Below are 18,309 nucleotides of genomic sequence, written 5' to 3'. Positions count from 1 at the left end.
ATCGTGGTGAATCATCTCGTCGTGTGGTTTATTTATTCTGATTCTAAGTTCACCCTGCAGTTACCAGCACCTCCAGATGTTTGCAACGCTCCTTTCACTGTGTATTAAATATTAACTTTGTCATCCTCAAAGCAACTTCAGTCAAAAGCAACTGGACTTGGTTATTTGTCAGGAAGACGTTTCACCTCTCATCCAAGAGGCTTCATCAGTTCATGTACACATCTGACCAGGCTGGGACTGGACCAGGACCAGGACCAGGACCAGGACCAGGACCAGGCTGGGACTGGACCTGGACCAGGACCACGCTCGGACTGGACCAGGACCAGATCACGCTCGGACTGGACCAGGACCAGGACCAGGACCACGCTCGGACTGGACCAGGACCACGCTTGTACTGGTCCAACTAACTGGTGTGGAGATCCAGGTATTGAACCTCTAAACAGGCCGATGATGTCACTGCCAAAACGTTGCCCTTCTAAAACATTATTTTAGCCACTGTGTTCCTTTGCTGGACTAAAATGTAAAAGGCATTGATTTGCACCAGCACTGCGGGTGTGAGTTGTTTTTGTCCTACTCACGTGTATTTCTGCTGCTGCAGCTTCTCCCTCTCCAGGCGCTCCTGCTCCCTCTTCTCCTTCTCTTTCTCCTTGCGGTCGGCGTGGAACGACGACCCGTCCACGTAGTCGCTGGAGATGCCAAAGGCAGCGCGCAGGCGGTCGTTCTTCTGCTGGTTGGCTGCAGCCAGCGCGTGAGTCTCCGTCGCCCTGAGAGAAAACAAACCCAACAGCTGAGTGACGCTGAGCGCTCAGGTAACGACGGGACTTCATGTGATTTTGCAGTTTCAGCCTCCGGCGTTGGATCAGAAAAGTTCATGTTTTCGATATTTGATTGTGCTGCAGGGTCAACACTTTAACGTGCAAATGTCTCAATATTTACATCCTGTCGTATGTGTTTGCACCAACGACAGCTAACATTTATTTTTTACTGCATTAGACGGTTTGTCGTGTCTTACGTTGGTCTGTCGGCGGTGACGGGAGCCGGCTCCTGCTTCTCCTGAAGCATCATACGGAAACTGTTCACCTTCTCCTCGATTTCCTCAGCCGAGTACCTGAACGCACAAACACAGAGAGGTGTTGATTACAGAACAGAAACTACCTTTACCCCGTTCTAAGCTGCTGCCTCCTGTATGTTCGGTTTATCTCTTTTGGCTCTGGTTCTTGTGGCCTCTTGACGTTATTTTTGACACTTGAAAAAGCAAATTATGAATGAAATTAAAATGAGTCTATGTTTCATGATGTACACCGAATAAAAACACAATAAAAAGTTGGTGTCAAGAATCTACGGAAGTATAAAAGCCTCTAAAACTCATTCTACGTTATCCATTAAACCAAAATGGGGGAGGGACTCAGAAACACAAACATCAGAAGAGTTCTGGATGGAAAAAAAATACGACACAAACGAAACGCTGCAAACTCAAGATCACGGAGAGAGTTCGGCCGAAGAATGGAGGGAGATTAAAAAAAATATCAGCACTGTAAACAGGCACACAGAGCCGAGGCCTCTGTTGGAGACCATACGGAACAAAATCCAGTCATTCTGGAGACACGTGGCTCCTGAGAGAAATAAAATAACTGGGCTGGACTTAGATTTCTCTTTTGTTACTTTACATCTTTGTAAAACACCAGAAACAGTCAGACAGAAGGATAAATACTCATTGAAGACACTTTGGGCGAGCTGTGGGAAAGCTCTAACTACGAAAGGGTGCAACTAGCAAAGGGGTGGGGAACTCCGGGCCTGGAGAGCGTCTGTCCTGCATGTTTTAGGTTTCTCTCTGCTCTAACACACCTGAGTCTGATGCTCTGCTCGTTATCAAGCAGCTGAAGCTCGTCACAGTTGATCATTGTTAGACTCAGGTGTGTTAGACTCAGGTGTGTTAGGGGAGGGAGGAACCTAAAACATGCAGGACAGTGGCTCTCCAGGACCAGAATCACCTACCACTGACCTTCATCAGTGGCGTGGGATCATCCATGAAATTTACTCTATGGCCAGACTCACTCTCGTACTCCGGCTTCAGTTGGAGAACCGTACCGAACGCTGGGGAACATGGATTGTGTCGGCACGTGGAATAACGTGACATTATGCCCTGATGTATGCGTGAAAGAGTAATTTAACTGTAGCACCCATGACGCTCTCATGTTCTGTGAATAAACAAATATCTGAACTTAAAAAAAGGAAATGAATGAACTAGTTTCAGACGTTGGAAAAGCGTCTGCAGCCTGGATTATGGATCTACACAAACCCATGATTTCCAGTGTGATTTTAACTCCGCGGCGTCTGCCTCACCCTTGCTCCTCCATCATGTCCTGCAGCTCGGCACACTTGACCTCCAGCTGCCTCTTGCGCTGGTGCTCCAGGATGTCGGCGTTGGGCTGCCTGTTGAGCTGACTCTCCAGCCTCTCCCGGTCCTTCTCATCCCGCTCACCGCCGCGCTCGTCCCGCGGCCGCTTGACCCGCAGGCTCGACAGGTTGCGTTGTACATAGCCGTTGGTGCCGCTGCCCCGCGGAGTCGTCAGGCCGATCCCATTGTACATGGCTCTGCATTAATATTTAAAAACAGTAATTATTTAGGTGAAATCACTCTACTACAAATAAGAGTTAATGAAACGTTGTAAAAAGAGAATTTATCAGTGTGTGTGTGTGTGTGTGTGTGTGTGTGTGTGTGTGTGTGTGTGTGTGTGTGTGTGTGTGTGTGTGTGTATCTCTCATGGAGCCATGTTGTGGTGTTTAATGTACGTATGCACCTGTGTATTTATGTGAGGCTCTGTTCAGACTGGAGCAACACACTTCTCTGGCAAAGGACAAGAAAGAATCTGCTTTGGACGGATAAGGGCGCACTCCCACTGTGCCCCCGTCCCGTGCCCAAGCACGTTTCACGGCTAAAGTCTGGTTCCTTTGACCAGTGTGAGTGCAACCGTACCGCGTCTAGGAGCGGCACGCTTGCCGTCCACGGCCCGTTTGGGAGAGGTGGGCTTTAGTAAAGCACGTTTGCACGTGTACGAGCACGAGGCCTAGGGCGAGGCCCAGGTAGTGTGAGTACAAACGGGCCTGGAGGGGGGGACAAGGACCCTAAAGCACGGGGCACAGGAGACACAGTGGTTTCAATATTACTCGTGTTCATGTGGACGAGGCCGTGATACAATCCCAGGATCTCTCTGACACAAATCTTTAAATAATAATAATTCTCCTTTGTTCATTAATGATCCCCTTCTTTCTATACCATGTGTAAGTGTGGTTATGCTGCACCCTTCTGCATGTCACTATTATTCATTATTTTTATTTATTTTTTACACTGTATTTATGTTTATTTTGATTTGTTCAGTCAAAGCACTTTGTAAACTGCTGTTTTTAAAAGGTGCTTTACAAATAAATATTATTATAGTTAATAATAAAACACAGTGAAAGACAGACACATCGGCCGGCTGATATTTGGGGTTTTTAGGTGCATCTGTATCGGCCGCTGCGTTCTCTGATAGTTTTCCATCATTATTCACAGACGGGCGTCCACAGGCAGCTCCGTGTTGCTGCAGGCGCCTTTTTAAGTCCAGTAAATGTTCCTTTTATTAAACATTGAGACTCGTAACATTTGATTTCATCATTCTGTAACTTTTATGATGTAAATTGAGGGAGAAAAAGTAGAATGGGCTCAAGAAAAGCATCTAATCCCTATTAAAAATATTAAAAATACAAAGAAAAAGAAGCAGATGATCAAAATCCATAACTTTTGACATTAAACCTTAAAATATTTCATTTTTTTTAAATCACAGGCTTCAGCAGTTTATCACTAGTTTCTACCTCATTACTTGTTGAATATTAAATATAGTGTATTATGTTTATTTTTATTTATTTAAGTAGTACTTTAGTATGTTCATATTGCACGGGTCAATTCTTATATTGTGTATTCTACATAAATATATTATATGTATAGAGTGAGCTGTTGTATTGAGCTATTTGATGTTTTTATTTACTCCTAATATGTATTTTTATCCTCTATGTATAAATGTTGTTCCTCTGCAATATGTGAATAACCTGCTGCTGTGAAAAATACATAATAAAGTGCATTTATCACCCATTTATCATCCATCCATCCATCCAAACTTGCCATTTTAAGCATCTTTTTTAAAAGTGAGGGACTTTGACTTCTAAGATGGCTGACACATTAACTCAGAGTGACTCGAGATTATTGACATGGCTGTGATTTAACTGCACTTGAATGAAGATGAATGAGGACAAAGCAGAAATATACACAAAGTAACACTGAAATACAAACTAATATAATGATAAGAAGAATAAGAAGAATACAGGCGGGATTTTTACAGGTTTGACAGGTTTCTCATAGGAGCTAACAGCATTATGAAACACCGGATGGATCCAAGTGCATCTCACCAGGTCTAAATCAACATTAATGTTGATTTATTGACGGTTTATTGTCCTTTAAAGTGGTTTTGTGTCGCATTAACACGTGCGCCAGACCAGGCCCAAATGTATGAATAACAGATAAACCGTTAAATTACACATTAGGAGTCGTTGGACACGGTTTGTAAGGCAGCAACACGACACTTTAATGTTTAATTACATAAATAAGACGGTGGATTTACCGTTAAACGTCCCTGAAGGCCCAAACACACACACATGCGCAGCGAACAATTCCTGATTGGAGCTAACGAGCTAACGTTCACGTATTTGTTACGTACCAGTGTTTTTCTCCGGCAGCGGAGAGAAAACGGCGTCCGGAGGAACTTTGGTGATGAATAATATCCCGTTAAATCAGACAATGAAGCGGCCCCGGTGATAACTGAGTCCGTAGAACTGTGAATAATTCAGAAATATGGCGAGTTAGCTCCTCAGCTAGCTGCTCTGATCTCAGACCAACGGAAGAACCAGAGGATAACCGGGTGACGTCATTACGCACGGCACGCACGACGTTGAAACCGTGATGCGTTCAGGTTCAGGTGTTCATCTCAAAACTTTTTATAAATAAAGGCTGATTTAAAATGCTTCATATATTTATTTATTTATTTATTTATTTTAAGAACATTGCTATGTTTTTACAATATTAGAATATTGCACTTATTTTTATATTTTTATTACATTTGTATAATACATACATATATTGTTCTTTTAACAATTTTAGTTTTATTTATTTTAGTATCAGAATTAAAGCAGTTGTTATTATTGATTATAACTATAATTAAGGCCATGATACTTTATTTCATTTTTTATAACATTACTATATTTCAATTTTTACAATATTAGAATATTACACTTGTTTTTATATTGTGGACTATTATTATTATTATTATCATTATTATTAAAAATAATATAACGAGAAAAACCAGAAGATTTAAAATGCTTTATTTATTTATTTTTAGAACATTGCTATGTTCTGATTTTTACAATATTATACTTATTTTTATATTTTTTTATTATATATATTATATATATATATACATATATTCTTCTATTGTATCAGCATTAAAGCGGTTGTTATTATTGATTATAGCTATAATATAAGGCCATGATACTTTATTTTATTTTTTATAACATTCCTATATTTCAATTTTTACAATATTAGAATATAACTACATTGTGGACTATTATTATTAATAATAATAATGATAATAACAATAATGATACGAGGAAAACCAGATGACGTCATTACGCACGCAGGTGGAAGCATGACGTTGAACCCACGATGCGTTCAGGTTCAGGTGTTCAGCTCAAAACTTTTTATAAATAAAGGCTGATTTAAAATGCTATTTATTTATTTATATTATTTAAAAATAATATTATATATATATATAAGTGCAATATTTTCCTCTGTGCCTTGGTGTAAATTTAAATGTAAAATATTTGAAAATATTGTACATATTGTTCCTGTTATTCTTATATCTTATTTTTCCCTATGTTCATATTTTCTATATTTTTCTGCAATTTATTGTTTCTTAGTGATGCTTCTTCTATGTTTGTATCCATTATAACTGTCAACATTAATCAATGAGACATTAAGTACAAATGTAAGATGCATTTGTGTATTTGTCCATTTATATATATATATATATATATATATACATATATATATAATTCTAATATTTTCAAAAGTACATAATTTCTTTCAAAATGTATTTTAGTTTTTTATAAATAGTGATGTTTGTTTGTGAATTGGCAGCAATCGTGTTTAATTAAATTCATGTTGAGTGGGTTCATTTACAAGCCCTCAGTGTTATTTATACAATACAATGCTTAAATGAATGAATATTATTGTAATGTAATGTTTATTTGTCAACATAAAGCGATAAATATATATATATATATATATATATATATATATATATATATATATATATATATATATATAGTTTATATATTTACTTGTAACCAGACCACCGTCACTTTACCTTTATTTATAATATTTCTGTTTTTAAAAATCACGTTTAAAATAAACATATTACCTGTTATTTATCCCTTTACTTCTTTTTTTATCTGTGTTATTGTTGTCTTTGTGCTGCTGTGGAAACCGGATGTGACCTCAGAACTACATTTCCCAGAATGCCGCGCGGCTGAATTTGACATAAATACGTCGTTCGACAGTTGGACCGTTAGTGACGCTGTTGACGGTGAAGGAGGCGTGAGTGCTGCTGCTCTGCGGGGTCGTTTCCCTCTTTAAATCCAACACAAACTCACAGTATCAACACAACCGACGGAGGCTCAGGGACGATGGCTGAAGGCGACAACAAAAGCGCGAATATGCTCGTGAGTATTCAACCGTTAATTTAATAAAAACAACCTAACGGCTCTGTTAGCATGCTAGCATCAGCGGCTAATCTGGTGGCGTTCACGGTCCTCGCAGCCCGGGAGTGGACGTTCATGTGTGGATTCGTGTTTGAACTTTGCACCGTCAACTAGAAACACAACCAGCGGGTTAAAGGTGTCCGCCCCCCCGCCGCAGACTCACAGGACCACCCCGCCCCTCCCGCCCCGCTAGCTTGTGACGGTGACCGCAGCTAACGTCAACCAAGCTAGCCCGTTAGCTTGCTCAACATGGCTTCTTCTTCTTCTTCTTCTTGTGTTTGTGGCTGACGGGAGCTGGAAATCCTTAAATACTTGACATTATTGTGGTGTTTGTGACTTTGATAAGTGCTTGGATTTAAATAAAGTGCTGATAATGTAGGTTATATGCAGAGGCGAAGCTAGAGTCTTTTGGGGCCCTGGGTAAAAAAATTCACAGGGGGCCCCCTCATTCATCACCATGTTTTCTATATTATTGATATGTTTATTGATAATCATTATTGTTATTATGAGTCTATCCAAATTAATAATACTAAGAAAAGTATACAGTTGATATATTACACAATTGGTTGAAGGAAATGTAATTTTATAGACTATTTATTTGTATCTATCTATTTATGCTATATTTTATTTTCTACTCCTATTATTGTGTTTTTAAATGCTCCTATTTTAAATGTACTATTTCACCGTAATATAATATTGTGATGTTCATTGAAATGAAAAATGACAAGTCTTATTTTATTTATATTTGAGAAGAAAGTTGTGAAAGAATTAAGATCCTTCAAGTTTATTTATAAAGCTCAATTCAAAGTGCTTCACACTAAACATTTGAAAGACACTCATATTAAACCCCATATAAAAGAATTAAATAAAATAAATAAGAAATCAGGAGAAGTTAAACTACAGTACATCCAGTTAAAATAGTTTACAGTAAAGTCTCCAGTTTTGCTTTAACAGAATAAAGATGAGTTTAGCCTTTTCCCTTTTGAAACCTTTGCTCTTGTTCTTGAACATTTAAAATCCTCAAATGGATGAAATATGTGGTCAGCGTTGGTCATTTCCTGGCACAGAGGTCGAATTCTGCACAGTCATATCTGCATAACACCGCTGTCATCAGTGCCTGTGCTTATCGTTTCCAAAGACGCCCACACCCTCCACTCAGGACTCAGATCACTGCTCATGGTTAAATACAAAAGGGCATCTTTGCAACTTTGTTTCCACAAACGCATAAGACTGAAATCCAGCAGAATAAAACTATTGTCAAGATTAAAATCCCACCCAGGCCACCAACGCTCTGAGTTATTCAGACGTTTCAGGTCTCTTAGGGCGCTCTCCCACTGTGCCTCCGTACCGTGCCCCAGCACACATCACGGCTAAAGTCTGGTTCCTTTGACCAGTGTGAGTGCAACCGTACCAAGTCTAGGAGCGGCACGCTTGCCGTCCACGGCCCGTTTGGGAGAGGTGGGCTTTAGTAAAGCACGTTTGCACATGTACGAGCACGAGCGTGCGCACGTGTAGGAGCACGAGGCCTACGGTGGTTCTGAGGTCATTTCCTGTGCGCCTGTTGGGACATAGAAAAAGAAGGAGGGACCATGTGCGGACATTTGTGTGTTCGTGTTCTAGCCTATTCTTTTCGATGCTTTTAAGAATGGATGTTGCAGAGGAATCATTTTCCCTCCAGGCACGAGCTGCACGCCCCAGGAGACGCCGCTGTCCTTGACTTCTGCAGATGCATCTCTGTGTCGTCGTCGCAGTAATGTCAGTTTTGTGATGTGTTCAGGCTCAGGAAACGGCCCAGCTGGAGGAGCAGCTGCAGGGCTGGGGTGAAGTGATCCTGGCCGGGGACCGCGTCCTGCGCTGGGAGAAGCCATGGTTCCCCGGAGCCCTGGTCGCTGCCACCACCGTGCTCTTCACGTGAGTCCCCCTTTACTTTTCTTCTTTTACTGCGTCACAGCGTTACACACAGCAGGGTGCAGAGTCGGCATCACACATGAGTGGATGAGTGTCTGAAACGCACAGGTTACACAAAGCCTGAAGATGGAGACAATGTGGATTAAATCAGATGAGATTCTGTTAAACACGCTTAGGTTTGTCAGGGTGATTCTTCAATAACATTGTAGCTGCAGAGCACTGAGGAGCTGTTTGTTAACGAGTTGCAAACACAGTGCATTCCTTTTTTTATGATAGAAAACACACACACACACACACACTCTCCTGCTCTGGTTCAGCTGGTTTTGAACGTTACAGCTGCAGCAAACGTTCAGAAACCCCTTAATCACAACAAGCAGCTGCTTTGAAACCACCCAGCTGTTCAGTCGTGATGTAACGCCCTTTCAAAATATGAAAGGGAGGTCAGATTGTAATTAACGTTGTAATTTTACCTCAAAATATTTGGTAACATTTAGGTTTTTTTATATTTTACTGAAGGTCTTTCGCTGTAACATGACAGATTGCAAAAGTGGAACTAACAAAACACTTGTGTGGTTGCAGCCATGCATGATGCACTTTCTTTTTTTTAATTATTGTGAATTAGGTCTGCAATTTTATTCCAGGGAGCGTCAAAAAGGCTTGAATTTAACTTGCTTTAAGAACCGTGTTCATGCTGCGCTGGTTACAGGAAATGAGCCGAACATCGCTCGAGCTAACTAGCCGGCAGTTTTGTTGCGAATCTTGAGTCTGAACCGGGCTTTATGGTGCGTCATCCTCACGAGAGCTCCCCAGAACTGTTCGGCCTGAAAACAACTCATTATAAGATAAAAACTATGTGACCTGGCTTCTTTAATTCCTGCGTGGACGATAGAAAACACTCTTGGTGCCGTTGAAATGTGACCGTGATGCTTTGTCTTCCCCCTGCAGGCTGATCTACTACCTGGACCCGTCCGTGCTGACGGGTCTCTCCTGTGCCGTCATGCTGCTCTGCCTCGCAGACTACCTGGTGCCCACACTCGCACCCAGAGTCTTCGGCTCCAATAAGTGGTGAGAGCACCGACGTCACATTGTTGGAGGAAAATTCAACGGTTTCTCGATTAAACCATAAAATCATTCATTGTTTTATTCCCTACTTTTATGAAAGTGTTCCTGTTTTTTTCTGTGTTGCGCCCGGATATCAACATGAACCTGCACCTGATTGGACGAATGTGCCACTCACTGTTAAATGTAAAATCATAGCAGCTGTTCTCTAAAATGTTTAAACTGTCCGCTGATAAATCCTTCTTGTGCTGGCGGCGTGTCGTCATGGTGATTTTCCAAGTTATGGTGGAGCTCGACCAAAGACTGTATAAAAACAGACGTAGCGTCTCCGTCAGGTCCGTTCTCTAACTTGATCCAGTCGTCCTCGCCTACAGGAGTCTCCATCTTGTCAGACTTTGACTCCGCCTCATTTCCTCTTACCAAAAAAGGGCGTGTATGTGACGTTGGGGGGAGGGGCATACGTCCATCTGGCTGACGTTTACCTCCGAGGAGAAGTGAGGGCCAGAGGCTAGCTGTCACTCAAAATAAAATAAAGTAAAATAAAAACTAGCCTGGAACAAAAACCGGACTTTTAACAAAAAGTTCAACCTGGAATCCGGCTACAAAAAACTCCCGTTTTGGAAGCAACTACTGTGTTTACGTGTGGATGAAAGGTCGAACCGTGCAGAAAAATACCCGTGTTCGTGTGGACGGGCCCTCAATCGTAACAGCACGCGCTGCACCGTAAGAACAGCAATGTCTGTGCTAGTGTCTGGAATTGTTCCGTACTTGTATTGGAAAGATGGAGATGGTGCTTTAATCCGAAAATTCCACCTTTAAAGTATTTTTCGTGATGTTTTTTTTTTTTAAACCGTATGATGACCTCGAACACAAGACTCACTCTCGGTTGTTTCTGTGACTTGAGAAATACTTTTCAAAATGCACAGCCCCGATGAGCCCGACCCGAAAAGACACGGAAGTCACACCTTCGGGCGGGTGTCCCTGTTGCACGCCGAGTCAGGACGTGTCTATGGGAACGTCTTTTATTCTTCTAACCAGTTTTGTCTGCGTGAGTTGAGAATTAACTTTTAAAGAGCTCAAAGAGGAAAAAGTTAAGAGTTGGTTCAACTTCAGACTGTAAAAGAAGTGCGTGCTCTCTGGTTGGTGGCCGGGGTCGAAGCCAAACCACACGGTGGAGATTTCTGACTGTATCTAATAAGAGTCTGAATGCTGTCACCTGAAACTGTCCTCAGCGGTGTCCAAGCAGCTCATGGAGCTTTGACATTACACAGCACTAAATGAGCGGCCCTCCACTCAGCTGTGTGTGTGTGTGTGTGTGTGTGTATGCAGCGTGAACCAGACACCCGGGACAGGATAGAGTAACAGTTGGCGCGGTGTGTTAGACGTGTGTCTCGGTGTAACGCTGCATCAGCAGAGCACGACCCGGACCCTTCTGCACATTCCAGCGCGGGGTCAGATCTGGGTTTGATAAATGCTCAAATGGAGAGTTTTCATGGTGTTTTACTTGCTACACTTTGAATTTAGTGGATGCTGAGAAGCTTTTTGGTAGTGGTGTAGTCATGGAGGAAGTTACCTCGTGGATGGGGGGGTACTAACTCATCGTCTGGGTTTAAAAGGAAGCGTATCTGTAGATGGAGCAGTAAACCGCAGATATTGATCTGTAGAGTCTGAGAACATGCGGTGCAGCTCAGGCTGCTGATCCTGCAGAGTCAGACTCTCAGCAGGAGTGTGTCTGCGAGAGGCCGGTTAAACAGGGCCATCAAAGTCTGCTCACGCTCCCTCTTTGGCTCCCTGACAACAAGGACGGAAATAGGGGCCGATGGCTCAGCAGAAAATGAAGGCCACTTCTCCCAGCTGCCCTCCTCCAGTCAAGTCCTTCTCTGTTGGACCCCTGCAGTCCCACCGCGCTCGAACATACGAGCACGTATCACATCTGAGAGGTTTAACTGCAGTAGGGGTGACTGTGGGTTAGTGGTAGAGTGGGTCGTCCTCCTTGCGATTGATGACGGTGTCTCCTTGTTGAACACATTAACGGGGAACATTTATTCAGGCGCATATTTTACAGTTTGTTCCACACGTTTGATGAATTGGTGTGGACAGACGCCATAATCTGACGCTCACGTGCTTTTGGGACACGGCAGTTTTAATTAAAAAAAATTAAGCCATCACTTCCTGCTTTTCAAACATGAGGGATGAGGCATCCTCCTCACTGCCTGGAGTTCTCTGATTGGTTGATCGGCGTGTCTTTAGGCGGGGCATGAGGTGACTAGCCGGTAGTGTGATTTGGATGAGGAATAAAAACCCTGATGCGTCTGTTCAGAGGCTAGATTGAGTCCTACAGACGACACTGCAGATCGGATCCTTGGTCCGTTGGTCCAGCAGGTTCAGACGTACTTTCCTCATTCCACAGACTCGTACCAGCTGTGCAGCCACAATGTTGCATGCATCCATATTTGTTTAGTGTTTCACACAATGAGCTGACTCAGCATCAGAACATGTCTTTAAATAACTAAAGTCCAAAATGTCCAAATAATGTTCTCCAACAGAACCAGAACAAAGTTTCATCAGAAAAAACAGAATAAAGAAAGAATTTCAGTTTGTTTGTTTCTGTTTCAGTTGTTTTTTGTTCTCAAACTAAAGAATAAAGGATCTCTCAGAAGTTTCAGTTTCTTTTTCCCCGTTAGGAGCGGAGCCTCTTCCAGAACAATTTACCAAAGGATCTTTGAACGAGTGAATCTCCAACGCTGTCGGAGTTTTCTGAGAGTTGGACCCTCGACCGCGTAGAGACAGAAATTACACTCTGATAAAAACAGGAGGCTGTTTGTTTAGTGAAAGGATCCAGAAATGACTCCTGTTGATCTGACGCTGTTCACTAAACATAGTTAAATCCAATTAACTTGAGGTAATTAACTCAATGTAAGGGTACGGGGAACACTGGGGTGATCGAACCAAGCGAGCTGTCGTCATGTGACAAACCTCTTATAACATGTTCGTGACGCAGAACATAAAATGCCAGGATTCACTCAGTGTTTTGTTATTTTGTTCCCAGGACCACCGAGCAGCAGCAGCGTTTCCACGAGATCTGCGGTAACCTGGTGAAGACCCAGCGCCGGGTGGTGGGCTGGTGGAAGCGTCTCTGCGCCCTCAAGGAGGAGAAGCCCAAAATGGTGAGAGAGGATGTAGAACAGTAAAAGTTTCTGACTGCGGCCGTGAGCCTGAGCGCTCTGCAGCTCCGCTCTGCAGCTCCGCTCTGCAGCTCCGCTCTGCAGCTCCGCCTGCAGCGCGTGGAGCCGTCACAATGGGGAGCTTTCTTTCTCTGCGCTCCAGATAAAAATACCCTCAGCTGATTTGGCTCTGCTGCTCCACTTAGCACGCTTCAAACTGGGTTAGAGGCTGTGCTAACCTGTTTTTCCACAGCGCGCTCTAACGCTGTTAAATCACATCCTTCACAATAAAATGAGTGCGTTTGTTCTGCTCCTGAAGAACAGACTGAGTTATGTTGCAGCGTGCGTGCGCGTGCGCGTGCGCGTGTGTGTGTGTGTGTGTGTGTGTGTTCAATTCTTCACATGAACGAGACAAACAAGGAATGGAAATTGCGTTTCTCAGTCTCCCATGCGTAGACGAGACAAGACAGTTAGTAAAGTGGCAACACACAAATGTTAAGGGACACGACATAAATGCTCTAACTGCTACAGTAACAACAATACAATAGTAATAATGAAAGTGCAGATGGTGGCATAATGGTGCAAAACCATTGATAGCAGCAGGTCCATATGTGCAGTTTGCATAGAATCCTTTTCTGTGTCTGTCCTGAATTCAGGATTTCTCTTGGAGGGTGGGTTTTTATCTTCCTGACGCCCTGCTGGGTCGGGCTGAGAGGGGGGGTCAGCAGCCTGGTGGACAAAGCTGTTATGGAGCGTGTGTGTGGACTGTAACTGGACCCCTCTCTCTCTCTCTCTCTCTCTCTGCAGTACTTTGCCTCAGTGATCAGCAGCCTGCTCACCGTGGCCTGGATCGGACAGCAGGTGCACAACCTGTTCCTCACCTACCTGGTTGGTGAGTAAATCACAGCACGCACCATCACCACTGTTGGAACACGTTGGGTTTTTGTTAGATCCTCCTGTGGCCGTCATCTCGTTATTACAGATGCGCTGGACGGGACCACCGTGACCTTATTTCACTCAGAGGAGCTTTTTAAAAGCTGCCGCATCAAAGTGTTTGAAAGCTGAGGAGCTGGAGGTGGTCCTGGATCTAAATCCAGTCCGGCATAACGGGGATCAGGGGCTGCGTTAAAAGACTTTCACGTCCAGATTACTGAGAGAAATGAAATGATTTAATATCAGAGACTCATGTTCACTTTTTTATATCAGCCAAATTTGTTTTTGTGCCTAAAATAAAACGTGAATGTCTCAGAAATGCAGAAGAACGGCTCCTGAACTTGTACAGAATCCACATTAAAGTGCTTACACATCCACATTATTATTAGTTTATATAAAAGGGGACAGTGCCTTTTCATAAAACACACAGATGGTTAAAGGGTAGTTTTCATCTGTCAGTGATGTGGAAAGGCAATAAAAATGACAATTTAAACAAGAAAAAAAGCACAGAATTCATGTGCAATATAATACAAAATACACATGAAAACACTTACTGTACACTTAGGAATAAACACACATAACATTTTATCATAACTTCACAGCAGACTCGCAGCTGTGTGTGAGCTGTGTGTGAGCTGTGTGTGAGCTGTGTGTGAGCTGTGTGTGAGCTGTGTGTGAGCTGTGTGTGAGCTGTGTGTGAGTGAGCTGGTGTGTGTGTGTGTGTGAGCTGGTGTGTGTGTGAGCTGTGTGTGTGAGCTGGTGTGGCAGCATTGAGAACAGGAAGTTACAGAAATGAAAACATTTATCGCGTTCACACCCAACTGAAATCCACGAGTCACAGTTTCTGTGTCCCTGTCGAGTCATTAGAGACCCGGGTTCAACATTTATTTAATTTAGATTAACAACAAACTTTACATTTATGACAAATGACTTAAACGTTTATGCTGCTTTTAAAGAGAAGACACATTTTCGACGTCTGTCTTTTCCTGCAAATTAAAACCAAAGAGGAGGAAAGGTGCAGTGAAACTTGAAATGGTCTCTCGGAGACACAGAGTCCCGTCAGCCTTAACGCTGCGCGGCCTGGCGGCGGCGGCGGCGCCTCAGGGAACGTGACGGTTGGTGAATGAGCAGGTCTGTCGGCTCACAGAGCTCAGACGTGTCGAGGATCCATCTGACGGGAAAGACCCGAGTCCAGAGGGCGCGTGACTCTGCCACAAAGACGTCTTTCTCTCCACTCGATCAGTCGTGTTCATAACTTCACCTTCAAGGGTCGAAATGTAGAAAACATCCTTTTGATAAGAAATCAGGGAGTTGCGTTATCACTGCTGCGGCGTCCGTTTGTCTCCGTTGCCTAGCAACAGTGTTTTAAACATCAAGTGTCTCATGCACTGAACTTCCTGTCAAAAACAAGAACTCACACGTTTATTTTAGAGGCTCTTAAAACTAAACGCTCGGCTTAAAAATGAACCCGTGCCGCTGCTTTCACACCTGGAAGAATCCGACGTCCACGCACGAGGCGAGAGGTGACGACGTTTATCTCAACACGTCGGCCAACAAACCTCTGATGAAGCGGTTCAACACTGTCACCAGACGACAGTTTTTCATTACACTCTATCAAACTTCCTGTTTAACTCCAAATCTAAATGATGGTGTGATCTTCAGAGTTCATTTAATGTGTTCAAACTAAAGTCTAACTTCTTCTCTTTGCAACCAAATCTGGTTTGAACGTCCTGATTTATCTTTGTGTGAACCAGAGCGCTCAAACGGACGCTAACACGCTAACATGCTAACACTCTGAATTAGCCGCGTGCTAACCCTTTAGATCTCCTCTCCGTAAACACTCCAGCTGCTGCTCTTCCACATTAACATCAATGTTGTCCAAACTTCAGTCCTTCACAATAAAAGTCCATCAATGTTGTCCAAACATCCAGGACCAAACTTCAGCCCTTCACAATAAAAGCCCATGCTTTAACAGCGCCAAAATAAAGCGTAAAGTCTTCTTCGTTTCCATGTTGAATGTAAAGCAGCACCCGAGCCGCTCAGGCTGAGCGTCGCCTGACTGCTTTCTCTCATCAACGTCACTTTATTTTACTGATCTGACGCAGAAATGTTCATGCGTGAATATGAAATTCACCTGGAGATTCTCAGAAGTGTGTAATTCTACTTCCACTTCGGTGCAGATCACGCAGTAAAAGAACCAGGAAAAGACCGTAAACGGCAACAGAACGGATCCGTCCGGGTAGAGATTAAAACCAGCGATTGGTCTGACAGGTGACATGGTTGCGTTAATCTGCGTCATGTCCCGCCTCCTGCGCGCTCGAACCGTCACCTAAACCCGAGCATTTCCACTAAGAGAGAACGCTGCACGTGCGAGAGAGAAACTCTGGACTCTGACTTTGGTTTTTAAAGTGAAAACTGCTCCCGTTTGTTTGTTTTAATGTTCAGACCACATGATTGAAGCTTTAACCCGTGTGTGTGTCCTTCGCCGCTCACCCCCTCCGTGTGCTTTCCTCCCCCTGCAGTGAGCTTCCTGCTGCTGCTGCCCGGCCTCAACCAGCACGGCGTCATCAGCAAGTACGCGTCCATGGCCAAGAGGGAGATCAACAAGCTGCTCAAACAGAAGGAGAAGAAGAACGAGTAGACAGAAGAGGGAGAGAGAGAGGGATGACGGATGAACCGTGACGCAAAAAAAAAGAAAGGAACGAGGGAGGACGTTGTTTAAAGACGAGAGGAGAAGAAAAGTCTGCCACTTTTAGTTTTTATCACATTTGGATAAGTTTCATTTCTCTCCACCGGCTCACATCTGAACACGTTTGTTTGTTTGGTTCCTCTCTTTGAGTTTCTCTGCCACCACACAGAGGTTCACCCCTATCACTCGTTCACACACACACACACACACACACACACAGTTTAACACCTTCCTCCTGTTTCTTAGTTTGTCACTGACGCTTTTCAGCCATTCCCTCGACTTAAGTGACTACTGAGCAGAGTTTGTAGCATTACTGCGTCTTTTTAACCCCTCACAGTATTTTGTTTTCGTCGCATCAGGACAGCTCGTGTAAATTTTTTCCCTTTTTTTTGTTGCTGCTTCTTCTTCTTCTTCTTCTTCTTCTGCTTTGGTTGTATTTAAAAAAAAAAAACCGCTGAAAACGAAACTGGATTTAAAGCCGAGCTCTTCAGGACTGTTGCAGGACACGAGCTGCTGCTGCTGTAACCGCTGCTCCGAACGCTCTTCTATTTAAAGTAAACGCCCGGCCGCGTGTTACCGGTGCGGGCCGTCTGTGTAAATAAGCCCTTCCCTCACCCCGACCCCGTCTGTCTGTTTATCTGTGTTCTTTCTCATCGTTTCTGGTTTTGTCTTTTCAGCCCATTTCGTTCTGTGTCTTTGTTGGAGCTCTTTATGGAAATGAATAAAGTTTGATTTGATTTAAATGAAGAGACGAGTGTCGCTGTGTCTCTTTTGAGGAGTTGTTTCTGGGTCTGAGCCGGGGGACGACGGGTTCACGCTGCTGAGGCGGATCAAAACCTCCGTCTACAAATGTTCACGAGGTTGAATACTGGTGATCTTTACTTTGCACGATGCAGACGAGGAACCAAACTGACAAACTGGACCAAAGAGTTTTAGATTGGTGAATAGTTCAGAAGTTAAATGTTTTGTAAAATGATTCACTTTTTATTGATCCACAGAGCACTAAGATCCACCAGATAACATGGACCCGAGATGCTTAAAATCAACCACAAAAAGATGCAAAATGACTAAAAATAGATGCAAAACCAGCACAAAAAGATGCAAAATGACTAAAAATAGATGCAAAACCAGCACAAAAAGATGCAAATGACTAAAAATAGATGCAAAACCAGCACAAAAAGATGCAAAATGACTAAAAATAGATGCAAAACCAGCACAAAAAGATGCAAAATGACTAAAAATAGATGCAAAACCACCACAAAAAGATGCAAAATGACTAAAAATAGATGCAAAACCACCACTAAAAGATGCAAATGACTAAAAATAGATGCAAAACCACCACTAAAAGATGCAAAATGACTAAAAATAGATGCAAAACCACCACAAAAAGATGCAAAATGACTAAAAATAGATGCAAACCACCACAAAAAGTTGCTGTTCACCCTTATATTTGTGTGTGTGTGTGTGTCAGTAGAGTCTGAGTGCCGTGGCGTCCGTCTCCCGGGGCCTCGTCGCCCACAGCTGCTGGTCTCTGGAGCGCCGGTGTCCTCTGGACTCTCCTGGAGCGTCCGTGCTCCTCTGTTCACCTGCAGAAACACCGATCACATCTTTCTGTACTGGTTCTGCATCTGCTTTGGGCCATTTTGCATCTTTTTGTGGATCGTCTGGCCTCTGGTGCCCACCCACCTGTCAGAATGTCGTGCCGGT

General features: G+C 43.3%; 2 protein-coding genes across 3 annotated transcripts in view; one reads left to right on the top strand and one right to left on the bottom strand.

The window, feature by feature from the left end:
- The window catches only part of srrm2 (serine/arginine repetitive matrix 2), a 13,527-nt gene extending 8,608 nt beyond the window's left edge, over positions 1-4,919 (bottom strand). For both annotated transcript variants that reach the window (XM_083930653.1, XM_083930654.1), the window contains exons 1-4: positions 4,752-4,919; positions 2,344-2,595; positions 1,013-1,108; positions 579-764 (exon numbers count right to left, since the gene is read on the bottom strand). In XM_083930653.1, coding sequence (XP_083786779.1) covers positions 579-764; positions 1,013-1,108; positions 2,344-2,591 — 530 coding nt within the window. In that variant the 5' untranslated portion in view covers positions 2,592-2,595; positions 4,752-4,919. The remainder of the gene's footprint in view (positions 1-578; positions 765-1,012; positions 1,109-2,343; positions 2,596-4,751) is intronic.
- A 1,750-nt stretch (positions 4,920-6,669) lies between these two features.
- Positions 6,670-17,349, top strand: arl6ip1 (ARL6 interacting reticulophagy regulator 1). Its single transcript, XM_083931890.1, has 6 exons — positions 6,670-6,810; positions 8,627-8,760; positions 9,703-9,822; positions 12,866-12,983; positions 13,788-13,872; positions 16,436-17,349. Exons 1-6 carry the CDS (start codon positions 6,775-6,777, stop codon positions 16,552-16,554), a joined length of 612 nt encoding a protein of 203 aa, XP_083788016.1. The 5' UTR covers positions 6,670-6,774; the 3' UTR covers positions 16,555-17,349.
- The last annotated feature ends 960 nt before the right edge of the window (positions 17,350-18,309 follow it).

This window comes from Echiichthys vipera, assembly GCF_963691815.1.
Source record: "Echiichthys vipera genome assembly, chromosome: 17".
Lineage (NCBI taxonomy): Eukaryota > Metazoa > Chordata > Actinopteri > Perciformes > Trachinidae > Echiichthys > Echiichthys vipera.
The sequence above is the reverse complement of the archived record's forward strand: the minus strand, read 5'-3'. Positions and strand labels throughout refer to the sequence as shown.

Coding starts and splice junctions, on each gene's coding strand:
- arl6ip1 (XM_083931890.1), top strand. CDS start 6,775: ATGGCTGAAGGCGACAACAAAAGCGCGAATATGCTC. Junction 9,823..12,865: donor GTCTTCGGCTCCAATAAGTG/GTGAGAGCACCG, acceptor TTTTGTTCCCAG/GACCACCGAGCAGCAGCAGC. Junction 13,873..16,435: donor GTTCCTCACCTACCTGGTTG/GTGAGTAAATCA, acceptor CTCCCCCTGCAG/TGAGCTTCCTGCTGCTGCTG.